The sequence below is a fragment of the Poeciliopsis prolifica genome, unplaced genomic scaffold (genome assembly GCF_027474105.1).
Source record: "Poeciliopsis prolifica strain line A6 unplaced genomic scaffold, Auburn_PproV2 SCAFFOLD017, whole genome shotgun sequence".
In the NCBI taxonomy this organism is placed as follows: Eukaryota; Metazoa; Chordata; class Actinopteri; order Cyprinodontiformes; family Poeciliidae; genus Poeciliopsis; species Poeciliopsis prolifica.
The window spans coordinates 9202602-9223739 of NW_026562392.1; the positions used below are offsets into that span (position 1 = coordinate 9202602).

Below are 21138 nucleotides of genomic sequence, written 5' to 3' on the forward strand. Positions count from 1 at the left end.
AATTGAGATAGCTGGATCAGATTTGAACAAAGTCCTGGACAGGAGCAAATGTAGTGTGCTGTATTTTGAATTACATTTTTATGTCATTTTTAGTTGGATCAGACTCGGGACACAAAATATATACAGGCTCAGGCCGGGTCAGGACCTGATGTAAACTATATCAAAGTAAGGTGTAATATTATGTCAGGTGTAACTCTCTGAAGCAGTCGGTTACACAGCACTGCTCCAGTCACAGGGATTGCTAATGAGGATGATATATGAACATATTTCTCTATCTAAAGGTTGCATACACTTGTAAGTCTAACTAATCCTACATACAGGAAAAGAGCTCAGTCAATACTGTATGCCTTCATACACAGCCATCATTATAGCTTGACAGACATATGCAGCCTGAAGGTAGGAAAAGACAGCCAGATTCTTGCCATCTACAATAGAGACGGAAAGAAGAAAACAGCAGCTTTCAACCGGCAGTGTATCTGTGGTCAAGTGAACAAAGATGGACAGAGACGTGAGATGTTGTTCTTAAATTAGAAAGATGGAGAATGCCAATGAGGAAAAGTAAACAAATACAAGTTTTGAAAATAAAAAAGTTGGAACGAAGGTTGTCGCTAATCTATTAAGGACCAAGTATTTTATAGGGGACAGTCCTTTGAATTATAGATTTCTCTCCCTATTCTGAGTTTCTCCAGCCATTTTTCTGTTGCTCCAACGTGCATTCCTTCCATTGGTGCATTTCTTCACTCCTTTTGCTTCCCCTGCAGTGTATTTTTACTCATCTCTAACTCACACAAGACTCCTCTGATCCACACAATCCTGTAATCATTGGCCTTGTCTTTCTATCATCTCTCTCAAACTCCCATTCTTGTTTTTGTGCATTTCCCTCTTTCTTCTTCAGCCAGAAGGCCTTTCACAATCTCCAAATCCTTTTTTCAAAATCATTTTCTTTTTACTTTCCTCATGTTCCTCAGAGCTTCCCCCCCCTCCATCACTCCTTTTGTTTTTTTTCCAGAGGGCAAAAACTCACTAATCATTCAGTCTCCACTATCTTGCACATCCTTCTCTTCACAAGTCTGGCCATACACAATTTCTCTGGATCTCTCTCTTTTATTTTCATTATTTTTTTTTTGTTTTTTGCTGGGAGCACCTTGGATAAGAACAATCATTACTCCTCAACACCATTTTCTCTTCTTGTGCCATGCTTTCATCACTTTTATTGTATCTCTGTTTGCAGAGATACACAACTGTAGGAGAAACGTTATTACAGGCTAGGTTTTGTCAACACCTGATGATTACCATCAAAATCTTTCCATTTGAATGGTATAGATATGTTTACATATTAACAAATCAAGCATGCAGTCATGCTTATGTCAGTGTCCAGGCACAGATAAATGATATCAAGCCAGAAGATAGGGCTACTAGTGGCTGGCCAGCTGTTTAACTTTGACAGCTGCTGCATCGGTGCCTCATGGGTAATGGAGTTCTTCGCCAATTACAACCTGGGGAAATTAAAAACACTCTCCCACAAGAATAGCTAATCAACTATCACATTTTCTTTTTCTTTTTTTTTTTTCCTTGTTCCCTCCTGCAGCTGCTACTTCGCTACACATTTTACCAAGAGACATTCAAATACACACATACACACTCAGCATCCATTCACTAAGTCCATTTATCAAGGCTAAGTTCTGGTCCCTATGGGATGATTATGAAGATCCAAGCTAATAGCACTCTCATTCCTTTATTCTCAACATGCCCTTTTTTCTTCTTCCACCCCTGTGGTCTCCTATTTTCTCCATCTGTGTCTACTCTCCCATGCATCCAATGTTTCCTCATACATCATTTATTATAGCAGGTAAAAGGTTAGGGACAGAAAAACTACCAAACACCTGGACCTCATAGCAGGTGGACAGTTTTCCTTGCTACTTGATTGGTTAGGTTCCTGAATCTCTTTCTTTATGAATTTGTTTATCAGTAAATCACAATGCATATGCTAAGATATTTGCTCTAGAGTGAGGTGAGAAAGCACCTGCTCCTTCCATCTTTTCTTTTTACTTTTTTGTCACAATTAAATGTATTAACAAAGATGCAAAATCGAATTAAGTGTCTGCTGTGACTTGCAATGATCATCATATCGTTTAGGAAGCAGTTTGGAAAACTTGTTTAGTGGAACTGTTTTAATTCAGTTGCATTGTACTGTTTTCAAGCATGTTTAAGGTTATTCTGCACAATTTCAAGTGAGTTCAAGTCCAGATTTTGACTAGGACAACCAGTTTTGCTTAAAACCCCCAAAACACTCAATTGTCTTTGTTTCTAATCTTGTTTCAAACCTTAGATATTGTTTTGCAACCTCAAATTCCAGTCTGATAGAAAACAAGGATTTTGCTTGTCAGCAACAAATTACAAATGTGGAATTTGTTTAATTTTTTTTATAGCGGGTCCTGATGAGATGCTTTTTAAAAGTTTTTAATGTACATCATGTTTTCTTTTAAAGTGATTTAATTCTTTAGGTAAGGAAAGAATGAAGGTGTATTTAGTTGTGACTCAGAATATGATACTTTAAATATAGTGCATAGTATGTGAACACTTTTTCAGTAGGCTGACATTTCCATGCACCTTTTTCATCTTCAAAGAAACTGAGTTTGGGGGTTTTATTAGCTTTCGGCTGTAATCATTAAAATCAACATAAATCAACTAAATATTTTCCTCTCCATGTAGTAAATCAGTAGATGACTCAATACAAGTTAAGTTATTTTAATTTGCCAAATTTACTTCGTGAAAATTTAACAACTGTATTTTATTATGTTGATAAGGAAATAACCTTGCTTTTTTTCCAAAATCATTTGTAATGCAATGTGATGTTAAATTTTTTGTTCTAAAACTGAAAGTGTTTCGTGCAAAAATGTTTTGAAAGGTGAAATGCAACCAAACCAGAAAATAAAACTGAAATAAATCTAATTCATTTCATCGGTGTGGCTTGAAAAACACCGTACAGTGAAGCAGTTACTAAATCATCATGTGTGAGTTGCAAATAAAGTGTGATAAACACACAACATGTATGCTAATGGTCGCAAGTCACTCCTAAATGCCCTGCGAAGGACAAATTCCTGTATTTTTTTTGCTATCCATCTGTCCTTATTCTCTCCATCCATCTTAACTGTACGTTTATTTTTAGCCTTCCTTTTTCAGAGTTTCTGTCTTTCCCGGGCCACTCTGCCTAGTCCACACAGTTCTCCATCCATCCCTCCTGTGGTTATTCAACACAGTTGTGTTCCAGACAAACCATCTGGTGCACTTTATTAATGACTGACCCTACACGGTTTAGATGTCGCCTTGCTGCCACTGCTTGCTGTGTTATAGGTGTCCATGTATGGGAAGAAAAACAGGTGCATGCTGATTGATGAAGTTAGGTTTTGTGCACTTTAACCACTGTAGCAGGTGTCCTGCAAACAACACATTTTTCTATGACACTCTCACCTTTCCATGTTCTGAGTCTGGTGCAAATAACTCACAATTACAATCATCAAGCAGCCATTTGGTAGATGTGTTCTGCAGCAAATGTGGAATCACTATCTCCAGAGAGTATTAAATTAAATTAAATGGAAACTCGCTGCCTCAAACTCTTAAAACATTTAAAGTTTCTGATTTGAGAATATTTGCAGAAGCCATCATTTGTCAATCTGATACTTGAAGAGCTGATTGAAGAAATTTCAGAGGAGAAAGAAGGAAAGGCAGAAAGAAAGAAACAGACATGAATGGACAGAGTCTGTAAAAACAGTTGTTTCTGCATTCTCTGTTCTTTTTTTCATATGTTTCTAAATTTTTCATTTGGAAGAAACTTTTTCTGTCTGGAATACAAATTGCTCATAAGCTGTAGTATTAACAGATGTTGAATTGTTTTTAGTCATTCATAACTGAAAGTCAAAATCCACATTTTCAGTGCATGATTGCTTAGGCTTATTAGACTAAGCAAAACAAACTGCACCCCTATCAATGCTAAGCTTGTAAAAATAACGGAAAAACATTTTCTTTAATAGATCCTAAAAGTATGCAAATATATTCTGATATTAACTGCAACCCAATTTTTGCTTTCATCCGGTAAAAAATATGCAGCAGCCAGTTGCTATTATTTCAAATAAACATGATTGCATGATCATAATGAGTTAGCAATGTGTTTGTAAAAGCAGATGTTGGGGAACTATTCAGAGCTGGAGCATAAGGTTTGTGTTATCATAAATAGGAAAACAGCATCAACAATCTTAATAAATTCATTCACACTACCCTTCGCTTTAAAAGGGTTCATTGGGCCTTTTTCTAAGCCATTCTGTGTTCATTATTGTGAAGGTTCGAAGTATGTGTAGATGTATTGGAATGCTCAGCTTCAGGTCTGAACACTTTATGCACAGAGAAATTGCAACTTTAAGATTTAACACCAATACACATCTACACATCTTTAGTCTTTTAATTTAATGAAAAGAGGTGCACCACAGTTCACATGACTGAAAATCTACACACAATATCCAGATGATTTTGAACCAATGTGGTGATTTAACAATCATTTTCATAATATTTTTTAGGTCTCCACTTACCACATGTGCTGGAACTTGCTCCATTTTAGCAGCAGGTGTACCGGGTCTGGGGTAAAACTGGTTGATGAACAAACTCGGAAAATGATAGTGCTTCACAAGTTTTAAAGTGTCCTCAAAGTCTTCTTCAGTCTCACCAGGAAATCCACAGATTATATCAGTAGCAATTGTTACTCCAGGTACTCTATAAGAAAGAGAGAAACACTTGTTTGTTGTTGGCCAACTAAGTTTAGCTTATTTTTTGTTGGAAAATTATATCAACTAAACAACCTTTCTAACCTGTGAAGCAACTAGAAATGTGCATTTAGGACTTAAGTAATGTGCAGATATATATGTATATATATATATGTAATTTGCTTATTAACTTTCAGTTAAAACTACGCACCTTGGAAGTTACCGTTCTGTAGGAATAATAATAATAAAACATGAACTATTGAGTAACATTAGATTACTCTGATGCTTACAGTTCAGAGATATTTTCTAACTACTTTCAAATGTGTTTTGAAATAAGAAAAACTAACTTCTTGAGGCACTTCAGCACTTACAGGATGCTAATGCTTTTCCCCATGGACTCATTCAGCCAATCAAAATCTGATTAGCAACCTCCTGTGCAAATCACTACCTATAGATTATTGGCACTGGCTTGCTCATTCGATTAATTGTGGCCAGTAGGACAGCTTTGCAGGGAAGGGATTGATTTCTTGCATGTATATTGTTTGTACTGGCAGCAGTCAGATGGCCTGTAAAATTGCTTCAAAGGAAAGGCATCATTATCTGTCAGGAAGAAAAAACATTTTTCTGGAGAACGTACTTGACCTTCAGAACAAAAAAAAGCAAACTTTTGAACATGTCTACATAGAGTTTGAATGATTCATTTTAGAATGCCCCAAGATATAAATTACTACATATAAAATACCAAATTAACTAAATACATGAATACACATTTTACAGCATTATTAGTTTTGAAGAACCAGACATTTGCTAACTCTTACATCCTTAGTCATAGCTGAAAAGGTCTCCTAATTGCAACAATTGGAAATCATTCCCAATTCAAGCAAACCAAGACATTGATTGCACACTTTGAAGCAAAGCTGCAAAGATAATACAAGAGGAAGAACACAAAACACATTAAATATTGTTGCTTGCATGACAAGCATTCCACAACAGAGCCAAAATGCTGTTAATTATCCAAAAAAAGTGGCAAGTAATGTCTTGTCTGCACCTAACCCTAACCTTAATCCTCATTTTATTTTTGGTCATTAACTTGCATACAACAAATCCAGAAATACTACAAATAGAGAGAATTAACCAGAAAAAAAGTGTCCTTTCTCGTAAGAAATCGATGGACACCCTAACAGAGACATGGTATAAAAACACTAGCCTCTTCAAACTGCACCATAAACAGAAAGATGGATGAACAAAGACATCAAAACTAGAAAAAATTGGAAAAGACACTTTCTGAACCATTGACAACATGATGCATTTTTAATTGCATTAACTTCCTGCATCTGCAACTCTGTGATAACCTTTGACCTATTGATGAGTTTCAATTGGCTCATGGTCATTAATATTAACCAGTGGCTCCCAGGCAAAGACATCCTTGACCTTTCATATATGCCTAACTAAAGGGTAAAAAAGTGAAACCGAACAGATTACACAAAAAGTCGAAAGGATGTTTATGGTGTAAGGGAAATAAGAAACAGTATTATTATTAAAGTTAGTTTTAGCTGGTTAAGTAATTGTTTTAAACCTCCGTATTTGACTCCGAATGTATGGTTAGTCCCTTATCTTATTAGATAAACAAATGACTCTCTGGAGCCTTCAGGATTTGCTGTAATTAATTAACTGTGTTCAGGCCAATGAAACCAATGGGAAGTTTCACTATGTCATTGTGTTTCTGTCTGCCAGAGTCTTTTCAAAAGACTCATCAGCAAATAGTTACAAAATATAAGTTCTACTAACAAAACATTCTTCTATTAGCTCTAATGAACAAAACAAAATATGTATGCACCTCTGGATTGTCATGGAACTCCCTATATATAAAGTTTAAAATCCTTATTAAGTTTAAAATCCTATTCTGACAGCAACATTTTATTGTGGTAAGTGTGCTATCATTACTGCTTTTATATGTTTCAAATTAGATTAATGAAAACGGAAAACTAAACTGTAGTTTAAAATGTTGTGCTGACAACATTCACTATGAGCCTGCCCTTCAATAGTAGTTCTCTTCTCCTTTCCTTTTGTCTTGCATATTGTCTTCATCGTGATGTAAGACTAAAATCATCTCTGATTTTTTTTGTTCCCAAGATTGTCGTACCATGACCCAGAAGCTGATATGACCAACATTTGCTCTTCAGACGCCACAATGTCCTTTAATGTCAATTTTTTTTTTGTTTGTTTGCTAGCTGAGAACTGAACTGAATATATTTCTGCTATTTTGTTATTATCTATGAATGTACTTCTTAGACCCTGAATAAGCGGTCAGCTACAATCAAAAACTACAATCAAAAATATATTCATCTAGTATTTTGGAATGGTCCTTCCCTAAAATCCTGGAAATATGGTTTCAAAATTTTTTATTTTGGCCAGATTTATTTTTGGGTTGTTTTTACCCAAAAATAAGGCACAAACACACATTTTCCTTCTACAGTCAGCTAATCACTGGCTAATGACATTAAGTAAATCTGTAAAGAATGCAATTAAAGCTACTTGATGAAGAAAACGCTTTTACTATTCACACCGATTAATGATAAATACAAGTGATCAATATTGTTTTGAAGGGTGATACTTTTTTGATACATAAAAAATACAGTTTAACCAGCCATTTATCATACACTTCACATCTGCAGTCCATTGTTGTTGTTGTTTTATCAGAAGTATTGAAGAAATATAGGGGCAGGCAATGTATCTTATTTCATCATTGCAGGAGTCCTAAAAAATTTACGCAATTGTTGAAAAAAAGAGAAGTACAATTCAGCCCGCTGCTTCAAAATAACTGAGGGAGCCCGAACAGAGGAAAGTAGCAGAAGAGGATGGTGTAAATTGACTTTTATGGATTTTTCAAAGGCAGAAGGTGAGAAGGTTAAAAAAAAGACGAAAGAAAAAAAAAACATGTGCACATACTGTCATTTTGACACCTCTGCCTCTCTCAGATCTAAGGGTGATAGAGGTGTGATATGCGATACTAATGAATAAGAACCACAGTGATACTTTCCTTGTTAAAAATGAAAGGAGAAATGTATTTTGTTATTGGTTACCACTGAAAAATAGTGTGAGGAAAAGAAATATGATAGGAAGAAAATAAGTCAGGACTACAGATGACATCTCAGCTGAGTTTGCTTTCAATTAAACCAATGCAGACGTGAGCAAATCTTGAAAAAGCGTGACTAAAAAAACAAGATGAAACTGCAAGAAAATCTCTGCTACACTGAACGGAGATACACAATCTCATGATCAATGGAAGGAGTCACTATCAAGCCTGGTCAGGCCTGGGGACCATGTCTTTTGTATCGAGTTGTATGAGATGTTGGAGATGGCATCCTTGGCCAATCATCACATGAAGAGTAGTAGATGGACCCGTTGCATGCAGAAGAGCAACCCAAATAGTTGAAGGCAGAAATACAAACAGCTAAAAAAAAAGGGGAAAAAAAGCTTTTTGTTTACCTTAATCAACTTAAAGACAGGTGAAACTAATCAACTTAAGTTCAAACAAAGCAAAAGGAGGAAGAAATGGAATTTAAGTGACTTTGAACTTGGCACAGTTCTTAGTGCCAGTCATGCCGATGTGGGTACCTGCTGATCTATGGGCTTGATCAGTCATGATCCTCTCTCAGGCTTAAAGTGAATCATCCAAAAAAATATCAAATCTGTATAGCCCAGAGAAAGATGATAACAACTGAGTTATTACCTTGCTTTCAGAAGAAAATGCACTGTTACAAAACTCAAATCATCTCAAATTGTTTTTTGGACAAGTTCACTGTACTCCACTGGCCCTCAATAGCCACCAGAACCCAGTTTGACAGAGCACCTTCAGATGTGGTCGATCAGGATATTCCCGTATCAGGAAAAATATTCCGAAGCTACTGCAGAATATGATTGTGTCTATCTGTGTTCGAGAAATGTTGCTGACACTTTATTGAGTCTACAAACTAAAAACAAGGCTGTTCTGAAAGGAGTTTCCAATGCCAGTTGAATAAAGTAACGTGACTGGTAACAGTATATCACCACTGCAACAGCAGGGCACACAATATATATACAGCAGCGCATTCATAAAGGACTCATTGACATTCTAGATTTAAACACAATTATTGCCTTGTCTGCCTCATTGAACTAAAATAGTGTTCATAAAATTGATAATATGATTTTAACTCTTTGTTTACCAAGGTCCCAACAGTTTTATACATTTGCAACATCTTTATTATTTGTTCAAAACGTGGATGCATAGACAAGTGTCTTTGTCCTTGTAACGTCAGAAGGGAGTGAAGAGTTTTACAGAAAAAGCCTGAAAATTAACACAGGGAAAACAAAATGAGAATACATTGGTGGTGTAGTTAGGAAGGTGTTGTGAAAAAAAGGTGGGAAGAAAAATACAATCTGGGAAGGTAAATATTTACTTATTCACATGTCAGAAGGAGAGCATGGCATCCATCTGTGCTTCTCTTATGTGTTGGATGTGTGTTCTCTGAAATGAAAATGTGTGGTCTGTTGCAGCGTGGGAGGCGGACAGTGAAAGGAAGTAACACATGGAAGTCAAAGAGAAAGATACCAAGGAAATGTGAAGGGAATGGTTGAGGACATTCATGTATTTAGCAGAAAAAAAAAGTTTTGAAAAGCTTTTAGTTCTTCTCTGGATGTTATTTGATGGCATTGCTAAAATGTGTAGTTGTGAGTGAGGCAGGAAGAATAACATCCAGTGTCAGATTGAATATTGGAAGGAGTTTGGATGGAGAATGAAAGAACTCTGGCATATTGTGTGAAAATTAAATTCACATTTCCCATTATCAGATGTGACATTTCTGAAATTCTTTTCAGCTATACAACTCTCTTGCCACAAACTTTTAATAACATCTGTGTACATGCATCCTATATTTTGTATGGTGAATTATAAAAAAAAAAAAATACTTGATTTCTGTGTCCATTGTGGCATGATTGAAAAGAAATAGGAAAACATTTAATACCGTTTTGTTGCTACAAGGTCAGAAGTCTGTAAAAATAAAAAAGAGCCTTATAAAACACATATTAGTTTCATTTTCAAAGTCAACATAGAAAAAAAAACTTACCAAGTATACTGAATTGTTGATAAGAAGTTACATGTTTATGAGAATTGCAAGGTAAAAAGAAGACCAAAAAGCAAAATTCACATTTGCCAAAACTTTTCTTGATAATTCCAAAGATGTATGGGAAAGTATTATATGGAATAAAAAGGGGAACGTTTCCTAAAATTTACAACTCGTTGCATTTCAAAAAAAGATCATACTACCTGTCAAAAACGGTGGTGTGGCGGTGCCAGGACATGGATTGTTTGATGAAACCCAAATTAAAATAAATAAATGAAAAAATAAATAAATAATCGTACTGAGGTCAGATTCACTTGGGTTGTGCTGCAGGAATTTTTTATTTTTAAAAAAAAAACATACTAGTTATTCTACTTTTGAATTTCTACCACAAATAAATGCAAGCAAATATGTTTTTATTTCAAATGAAGTTTGTGAAGTGTTTGATATAAACCAATTCATTAAAGAATCATGGCAAATTGTGCTTTTTTGCAACAGATATGTAATTTGTAAACAAAGCCAACACACATTCCTTTTTTTGAACTTTGATTGCCTTGATCAATGCTTTCTTTTCTTCACAGCTTATAAGTATTATAATTTTATACCAATAACAACAGCTTTTATCATACAAACCACAAAACTGGCTCATGCAAATGAAACCAAATTTTTTGAGGAAAAAAAAGAAGATGAATCAGAGACTGACAAGAACGAACACACTCAACGGGATTGTGGGTAATCTTTCAGAGCCTTAAGAGTACAATTTAGCAGTGGCCTCTTTAGGTAATGGCACTGTCATGTCACAGCTCAATTCATGAAGTGAGAGAGATAGAGAGACAGAAAAAGAGGTCTGTCTGGTTATCACTCACTGACATGATGTAGGATGAAGTGGAAGGCAGTCAGAAACAGTAAAGGAGCCATCAGGTTTTGAAGCGTATAATAAAAGTATTTCAAAGTGATTAATGTCATTGAAGCAGTTCTTATTGTAATCCCAACATAAAATGAAATAATGACTTTAGATGTCATAGTGGCAGGTGCCATGACCTAACAGCCTGATCTCATTGGGATGGGGGGTCAAGTTGTCCTCACAGCAGCAATGACGGTGATTAAAATCTGGAATTATATTATCAAAGCTCGCTGATAAACTTTTCAGAGAAATAGATAAAAAAAAATAAAGATAAGAAATGCATTAAATAAGTAAAGGTGACATATTAAGTTGCTTCAGTTGTCCTGAAAAACCATTCAATTATCAATATACAATCAACATTTCTTCTTTTTTTAAAAATTTTGTTTATCCTGAAGAGCATGCAATTGTGTATATATGTGCTTATGGGCAGTGTAAACATGCTGAAAATGCTGGAACTCTATTAAGTGAATGCCAGAGCTTTAAAGCTGCACTGTTAAATAATCTCGATCTGTCTATGTAGTAGGTCATTTGTAAAGATCGAGGTGGCTGCAGTGGGATGAATGGAAAGCAGAGTAAATAATGATTCAACCGGAGTCATCAGTAAACTTTATCATTTAATGAAACGGCCTGAACACAGCCGAGCAGAACTGCAGCTCAATTCCACTTGCACGCGCGCACACACATGTGCCAGTACAGACATACATCATTAGCCTTGGAGAAGGGTAATGAGAACACACACGTACACATTTCATTAGTCTGAGCTAGAAGTAATGAGAGCCAAGACACCACAAATCCATCTACACACAGACGCTCACACGCATTTATATAAAAGCATGAAGAGGGTAGCAGTGCAGAGACTTAAAACCTATGACTGTCTGGCCTGCCGTTAAATGGACTGAACCTTTGCACTTCATTTCAATTTAATCCAACCTTCACTGGCATGGCAGCAAGATGTGATTCATCATTTCTAACCTGACCCATGCAGGTATGCGGAACATCAAGACACTGGACAACTGCTGGACATAAAAGCCCTACCTGAATCTAATCAATGGTTGACATGACTTTAAAGTAGGCTTTGGTGTTCTTTTCATCATGCAGCTCACAGTTCACCCACATAAAGTTGGAAATACTGTTAATAACATACATCGCTAAAAGCAAAAGTAACTTCTTTCGTTTGGTAAAAAAGATGAGTCAAAGCTCTAAAATGCTAAAAAGTCCAGTAATTAAAAGTGACATTTTCAAAGTCCGAAAGAGCTTTGATAAAAAGTGGATCCAAGTCAGGAGAATCACTGAGGTAAATGTTACGATAACAATTACCAATATTTAAAATGTGACATATCTGAAAGGCTTTTGGTTCTAAAGAGTAACTTGAAGGACTTCTACTGAAAAGCTTGAAATAGTTTTTTCATATACCAAGACAATAATAGTTAGACTCAAAACGTTTATTGCTGTACATCCTAAATTAATAAATAAATCAATAAAATTAACAAAAAACGTTTGACTTTTGATTAACAAAGAAAAAAACTGGATTCTACTTTTTGGTTTTGTTGTAGTAACAAAAGTACAACTATAAAGATCTAGGTGTGTTATTTAACAGAGCTCAGACCAATGCTGCGCAGGGCTCTAATCACTCTGAGCTAAGTATTCATCAAATGAATCATTAAACTGATAGGTCACAAAAACATTGTTTTGTGGCGTTTTTTTAATATGAGGTAAGAACTTGTGGACTACAGTGCATCTTAAACATCATGACACTTCCTGTAAAATGCCCATTTTACTGTGTTTACCGCAGAGGGTCGTTCGCCAAATTAAAAGTACTTTTTCAATATAGGCAAGTATTAAACTCAACTCCCATTAAGACTACATTCCTGCATTGAAAACGCTTCGTTTAAAGTGGTCTGATGTAATATTCCAACCCTAGACATTATGTTTTCATTAATTATAAGCAGAATATCCAATTTAAGAGACAAAACTTTGAAAACATCAGTCTGTGTGTAATTTACTTATGTAATCTGCTTTACCTATTGAAGTCAGTTACTAAAGTAAGTGATCTTTTCAACAATAGGTCTGCATGAACTTACACTTTCTTATTACCGTTTAAACGCCCCATCTGAAGAACTCTATGTGAATTTAATGCAATAAATGATCTAAGTCAGTAGCAGGAAGCAATGATTTTCTTTTTCGACAACAAAAAGAATAACTTGTTCAGTTATACATTTTTTATATCATAACAAAATGACCAAGAAAAAAAAAAAAACAATTCTGAAGGGAGTTAAAGTTTTCAATGTAATAAGAGCAAACGTGGTGTCTTAGACATATCCATCAGCACCACAGGAACCATATAATCACCGTCTACTTATCCAGTAGTCCTCACAGCTCTCCCTGTGAAGGTTGAGCACAGATCCTCTCCATGCGTCACTCTCTTACAGAAGAAAGTGTGTTACTTAAAGTGGGAGTATTTTTCCAGCCTCTCTCTTCTGTGGTTAGACAGGAAGCTAACAAAGGTTTATAGATTAACAATGATCCTTTCGTGTCGCTCATCCTTTCAACAATGTTCTGTGTGATGCTATTTAGGGCTCCACGAGAGAGCAGTGCTCTAAAAAGGATACAGCCGAACTCCTGATTAAAGGAGCATTAACGCCAATCTCAAGCAGAGTGACAGAAGAGTTGTTTATTCCATATTTGGAGAATCTGAATGTCCTTAGTTCTTTTTCATTTACTTTAGTTGCATACAAGGTCACTACTTCAGAAAACTACTTAAATCATGCATTTTTTCAATTAAATATGTTTTAAACTACTATTTAAACATAGTAGTATAAAACTACTATGTTTGAAAATTAAGTCTTCCATCTTATAAGAAAGATTTAATTTCTTATAAGATTTTAAAATTCATTTTATTTTATAAATGGTCATCTTGCACAAATAGTAGATGCCAGCATTTTTTTTTTTGCAGCAAAATATTTCTTATAGCACCAGACTATACTGTTATTAAACTATAATAGTACTTATTATAGAAATCAGTAACATTTGAGCGAGTGAAACTGTTTTCAAAGAAAGCTCAAAAAGACAGCCGTGTCTAAAATATTAATAAAAAAGAAATATGATGGCAGGTGTAGTTAATGACCTTCACTGAAGCCATTTGTATTCAACAGTTATTAATTATAAGATTCTGTTTAAAGTTCCTTTGTTGGTGAAATAATTTAACTTTAAATTTAGCTGTGTCTATGTTATTAACAGGACGAGGCAGTCACTGCCAGGGAAACAGGACATCTCAGCTCCTGTTACCAGGGAGAAGAGTAACACGCTACCTTGTTACAGTAGATATAAAAGCTGTATGGCCATTTCAGTACTATTTTATAACCCAATCGCAACTTATTTGCATTTCTTTGATTTGTTTTAATATGAGCAGACTATCTAGATCAGCAAACACAGTTGAGCTACTACATTTTAAGAATTGCCTTGTATTAAAATTTTAAGTGTCTTTAAACCTTCTTAAGATTTACGCAAATGAAAATAAACCACCACTGAATAAATGGGTCAAGTATTCAAACAAAGAGCGTGACCTTTAACAGAAAATAAATCAACCATTAGTGTTCACCACATTTTGTCTGAAAGGAACCGCAAAAAAAGATACATTTGGTTGAGAAAAACAAAAACAGCGTCACGGTTTGGAGAACTGCAGACAGTGTGAGAAAGGTAGGGCCACTGTGCTAAATTAAACATAACCTCAGTCTTCCACAAACACAGATAACCTTCAGACGCCAGAGTGAAAACGGCATCAAAGGACTTAACTGATAAAAATGACAATGACAAACATCTGCAATTTGTTTAAAGACAATATTGAATGACCACATTTTAAGATATGTGACTTGTAAAAAACATTTCATGAGCAAGACAAGCTGTGAAAAACCAGCAGAGGTGATGACATCATCTTCGAAATACGGAGGCTTTTATTTTGGAATAAAACTGGTCAAGAACAGAGTGACGCAATTCAAGGCTGGAAATATTTCTATTCTTAGTTAAGTTGATTTTAGTTAGGTTGTTTTTCTGCCTGCCATTGGACGGCAGTAGCAAATCTAAAGTTTGACTGATTTAAAAATGTAAGCATCTCAAGCACCAACTTTACATGTGCCAATAATACCCCTCTGCTCATGTATTAATTCTAAAGACAGGAACGACTGGTGCTGTGGTCTGAGGGGGTTAATCAAAATGATCACTCTAATGAAGGAAAACTTAACTCCTGTAATTACAGAGAAGCTGCTTTTATTTTATGGCTGCATGTGTGTGGTTTATGGGAAGGAAATGAGGTTTAATCCAGAGGAAGTGTCAATAAGACAACAATGTGTTAGGAGTTGGCAGGAGTAATTATCCACATGCTGTTTCTCGCTTTACAGAGCACACCCTCGCAGATACACACAGCTCGGTTTCAGCTCATTGTGGAGTTAATGATTCGTCTCTGCTTGTTTCCTGTTGTTTATAAAGAGGGACCAGCTCACAATGTTGGGCTTAAGAGATATTCACAAACATCTAAAGGGAGGACGACGACTTCTTTTAAGCAATCAATTTCAACCCACAAATAACATGATAAGGCCGAGCCACATTTATTACTGCTTTACCATGAGGTGAAACGTTAAAGCACAAATACATATTACAAGTCTGAAAATAAATATTTAGGTTAAAATTTGAAGAGGGAAATATTAAACTCAGTTTTTTGTGTTAAGAAAATATTCCTCTTGTCCTAGATGACTAACGCAGTCTGTTTAGTCACAGCAAAGCACGTACAGCAAGCACCTTTTTAATTCAAAGACAGAGTCAAAACAAACACAGAAACCCGATGCTCCATTTACTTTAGTTGCTGAATCATCAGCTGGAAGGGTTCGAGGGAAAAGGAGGGTGCGATGTTGACAACTCCCGCCAGCATTCCAGGTTATCGCGGTAAACTCTTTTCGTTCGTTGCTCTCTTCCCGCCTCCGTCGGCTCTCCTCACTTTCCCCCCCTAGAAAAGTCTCACACATTTTTCTCCTTGCTTTTTGTTTTTTTCCAATGCCTTTGGGGGAATGCCTTCTCTCCCACCCACTATTCATGTGAAACATTAACCCTCACAGATACCCTAAACCCTTAAGTGTGTGAGTGCGTGCTATAAAGGTATCATTAACAACAAATAGAGCAGAAGACTGTCTCCACAGTACACACACGGCACTGTGTAGTCACGCTACTGATGCATATGTCCTGCCGTAACCCAGGGAGTTTTGATAGAACCCTGTCACACCTCGTGACTAATAGCAATGACTAACGAAAGATCGCATGCACAGACAGAGCACAAACAACTGTCTTGGAGCCTTGCGCTTGTCAAGAAGCTACCGCTGCATTCAGGGCACACAGAGACAAATCCAAACACACCAAGTTTATTATCAACATTTTCTAAGACTCACAGCGTCACTTTGGCTACTCATTCTGAGATGTTTTCATCAACTACATACCACTAATACTGAAAACAATCCTGAAGACAAGAGAGGGAAAACAACAGGAATTTAGACAGAAATCTAATGAGTCAACAAAGTACAAAAAGGATTTGATAAACACTGTATAAAAAATGCGGATAAATTTGTCTCTACCAACGGAAGTCAAAGAGACAAATTTCTCCACTTTCTGCTTTAACTCTGGTACCAATTTACTAATATTTTTTGTCACTTTCTTGAAAATCATCAGTTTACAGACATTAAGACACTTGAAATAACACAAAAAACAACTTGTATCTAACCTTTAGCATGATAAATTATCTTGTTTTGGGTAAATAATTGTTGAATATTAATGAAAATCGCTGCTTCCATTTGCATATTTTCTCACATAAAAAGGGACAAACACCTTGTTTTCAATATTTTTTTTAATTTTGTTTTGAGAAGAGTATATTTTGCATTGCACAGAGTGGCCGCATAATATGATGTGGGTTAAGATATAGGAGAGACTGATCACTGGCATAAAATATGTCCTTATGAAGAAATAATATATGGAAATACTGGCACAACAAAATGCTGATGTTAGTTTATAAATCACTGAATGGCGTGGCACCAAAATACACTAAAGATCTGCTATTGTATAAATCTTCTGGTTCTGCTCTGCATTCACAGAACCAGATCCAAAAATGGAGCAGCAGCATTCAGCTTGTATCCATCACAAATCTGGAATAAACTTCCAAAAAACTGTGAAACAGCTGAAACACTGAGTTCCTTCAAACCAAGGCAAAAAAAACCCACCAGCTCAGATCTTCCTTCGACCTTTAATAACTGGAACACTGACCAACACATTTGATGTGTATTGATGATTTTGATGGCACTGGACAGAATGTAGTTTGTTACTTGTTTTTCAATTAGTGACTATATGAATGTTTTCTGACTTTTAATTTTTGTGTTTTTTAAGATGTAAAGCACTTTGAACTGCCTAGTTCAATAAACTCAAGACATCAGAGTTGACCTCAGTCAATAGGACGGTGAAACCCGAAGGGAAATCCCAGACTAACAGTCATTCATTGCCAGTGCATGCCAAATTATTCTGTGTACTGGTGGAATGATTTTCTTCTTCTCCTATTCCTCCTTTAAGCTTAACCAACCCTAAACTTTTAAATTAATACTGCCAGTTTCTGCTCCTCTGGACACAAACACAAGCCATTCCCTGCACACAGGCTCATTGCTATTTTACTCCAAGTGTTTTATCTTTACTCCCGGTGGTTCAAGCATTTTTAATCCTGAATGAGAGTTCTGGGAAAATCTTCCCAGACATTACAGCAAACTATAAAATAAGTGTGGAAAATCCTCTGACCATGTTCACACAGTCTGAAGCAGAGTTTTTACACCCTAACAGGATTTTCACCATATGCCATTAGATAAGTGGTGTAAATCCTTAAATAATTTTAATTTAGTAAAGGACAGAGGAAATAGTGAAAAAAGTGAAACAATATTGGTGGAGGAATACAAATTAACCATTCATTTTAATTATTAGTCAACCCATTGTTATAATTTTTCACAGCAGAAAATGCTTTGGTTGTAATAACTACGAAATTCTGTGACAATGTCATTAGAAAAATAAATGTAGTCTTTTCTCTTTTCAAAATTGCAGATGGGATGGCTTTAATAGGCTATTCTAGACACAGAGAAAATGAATAATGGGAAAGAATAAAAGAAGCAGTAGAGTGAAAAAGCACCTTGAAAATAAAGTAATTCTTATATTTCTAGGTTGTTACCAGAGCACTAAGCTCAGTTCTATTACCAATGACCAAAAAGCCAGAGCGGCTTGATAATCAGCACCTGTCTGTCATTGTTTTGGATCCACAGCTATCTTCAGATAAATCAGGACACCACAGGATATTTCTGAGCCTTGTCTGCATTTACTTTTCTTTCCCTCTTTTTTTCAGTTTCTTTCATTGTCAATGAGGTATTGTTTTGGCCTATTTGTTATAATTTGTGCAATTGTACAATAAGAACAAAATAACAAAAGGTTGGAGAACTATAAAGGAGAACTATAACTTTGTTTTTGTAACAAGAGCTGTTTTGCATTTTTCTATAATACTCTAACAAATCCAGGAATGTAATGTGCCCTCATGAATTTCAGCAACTTATGTAAACTCACTCAAACAGGGGTGTATGTATTTAGCTTGCCTGAACTTCTGGCCTCTCTCCCAGAGCTTGAACAGCACCCCTGATAAAACAACAGCAGCCAAATGGGTCACACTGCTATAAATATAGTAAATTTTACTGAGACATCCAGCATTCGTATTTGGATTTCTTTATGTAACAGAAGCAGAACACATGACAACTCAAAAAGGGGCAGATTACGCTTCATATATGGTAGCTTATGTGTGGTTTGTCTTTGCCTGTCTTGAGTGATTATTAGAGTTTTACAATGATAAACAGAAACCAGCATAAAGGAACAATGCTTAGTTTTCACTAAAGTCTTTAAGAAATACAGACAGAGACATTTAGCCCCAGCTGAAGATTTTCCTGAAAACAAATACTTAATTTTAACAAAACCACTCACAAAACAGGCTGTGAGTCTAAGAAGGAAAAATTCACTGCTCTATCATTTCTTAAACACCAACCATGGAACTGTACCTGATCTAAACTCTGCTAGTAGTTGGAATAGATAGGTGGCAACTGTACAGATTATTTTAAAAGGACACACAATGACCTGCATAACACTACTACACTAATGCCTGGCTTTATGTAATGTATTTTACATAATTTTGCTGGAGTTTAACCTACATGAGGCAGTTACATAAAATCTATTGATAGCTGCTGTGCATGGATTTCAGTCACTTAGAGAAAATTCAGCAAATAAGACTACAAAGGGATATTTGCACTGACAGAAAGAGAGATTTATTACTTACTTAGACACCATACTGCCCTGATTCACAGTACAAAATTGCTACTTTCTAAAGCTATTTAACATGCTGGCAAAGTATTGCAAGTACCTCGAAATTCTGACATTATTGATAAGGAATTACACTGTTTCTATGATCTGATTTCCTTCAAACCATCTATAGTGAACTATAATTTTTAACATGTTTGTTGTTGCTAGAAATGATATAATCTGGCATTATATAACCAATGACCTGCTTTCCAGTGTCACACAAATATGTGACAGAAATATATTTCAGATAAATCTCTTTAAAGCATATATTTAAAGTATCTGCTGTTTATTTAATATTCCACTGTGTCCTACTAAAATTATTAACATCCGAACAGATTATCTGTTGTAAAAAGAGAAAATCTACTTTTCACTTTGAAGTCAACAAAATTGGCTTTCAAAGTTGTTTTTTTTAACACAGTACTTTATGACTTTGCCTTAGTAGTGTGTTTAAAACTGGCCAAATTTTTTACTGTATTTTTTCTAACATGAAGTCATGTATGTTAGGAATCATGACTCAGCAAACCTGCAGTCATCTCTACATTTTTCAGAAAAAAAAATAAATAAATAAAAATCAGATGTCAAATGAATCTTAGATAATTTGGTAGAAGAATTACATGTCCATAGCAAAAAATGTGTAAATTGTAGAAGATTCTGCAATTTCAAATTATACATGCTTTAAGATGCACAAAGTTTGCTTTGAAAAATAAACCCATGGTTTGGATATCTAACTTAGAACTAACTGAAAGCACCAGATGGTTTGTTATAAAAAGCCACCTGGAAATTTGTGCTTGGAAAACACATTCAAAACCTCAGCAGATAACTAAAAGAGTCATACTTCAATCACGTTCCATCTTCCAACTAGCAGAAATTTTTTCAAATAAGACCAAGGTTTAACAACTGTTGAACATATTTTGTTTAGCTCAAGCAAAGTCGTTATGTTAAATGTATATGTCTATAAAATCAATTGAAAAACTGAAACAAAAATGTGTAGTGTGTAAGTCTCACTTGTCTTTGAGAAAGTCCACAACTCTTCTGAAGTCATCAATGCAATATTCCCTCTTCATGTCCATCAGGACACTGTCTGAGGCTGACTGCACAGGAACATGAAGAAAGGCATAAACACGTGGATGATTTAAAATCTTTGCCATCTCCTAATGGGATACAGAGAGAAGGAGACAGGGGCATGGAAAGAAAATGGGAAATAAATTAGAAAAAATATTTTAAAAGGTGATGTTAGTCTTACATTTTATGTGTAACATGTACAAAGTTATTTACATCATTGCAATTTCAAAGAATCTTGAGAAAAATTCAACTGCCCATGCAGTTCCAAAGCAACCTAATTACCCTAATTAATTGGAAACAGCTGTCACCATCAACAGGTGAAAAACAGTAGCTCTCTGCAGCTGGTCTGTGGTGAGTCAAGACAAAAAGCAAAAGAGCTAAGCATCTGTGTACAAAGCAGTATTAAAAAAATCCAAGATCTTTCACACAGAGAATATTGCATTAAATCAAAAGCAACACCTGCATTGTTAAGGCTAATTGTGTGAAGGGTAAATGTCTGAGGATTCCCATGAAGGTTAATTTGAAGAACATCACTCCAACAATCAAACATGGTGGTGGCAACTTGATGGTTTGGGGACGTTTTTTAGTCAATTTAAAAGGCAACTTAATCAAAGAAAACTGCATCATGGAAAAACAAGACTACAACAAGACCAGGAATAGCAAGCAATCTGCTGAGAAACTTGCACTTTGGATGCTTCACATTGACAGTGGTGAAAATAGTTTAACATAAATATTAACACCCACTGTAAAGTTAAGCAGTGCACCCCTTATCCCCAAAACACTTCTTGCCTTTAAAAAAAAAACAAACAAAAAAAAAACAATGTAATGTACACTTTCTTCCAAGGAGATTCATAATCTGAGGCTTAATGGCAAAACTCTTCATTTAGCCCACCTAACATAAAATCTTTCTTGGATG

General features: G+C 35.5%; 1 protein-coding gene across 1 annotated transcript in view; it reads right to left on the minus strand.

Annotated features, from left to right (window-relative positions):
* The window catches only part of cdkal1 (CDK5 regulatory subunit associated protein 1-like 1), a 179692-nt gene that overhangs the window by 47703 nt on the left and 110851 nt on the right, over nucleotides 1–21138 (minus strand). The window contains exons 10-11 of the mRNA XM_055042067.1: nucleotides 20166–20311; nucleotides 4584–4764 (exon numbers count right to left, since the gene is read on the minus strand). Of these exons, the coding sequence (XP_054898042.1) occupies nucleotides 4584–4764; nucleotides 20166–20311 (327 nt within the window). The remainder of the gene's footprint in view (nucleotides 1–4583; nucleotides 4765–20165; nucleotides 20312–21138) is intronic.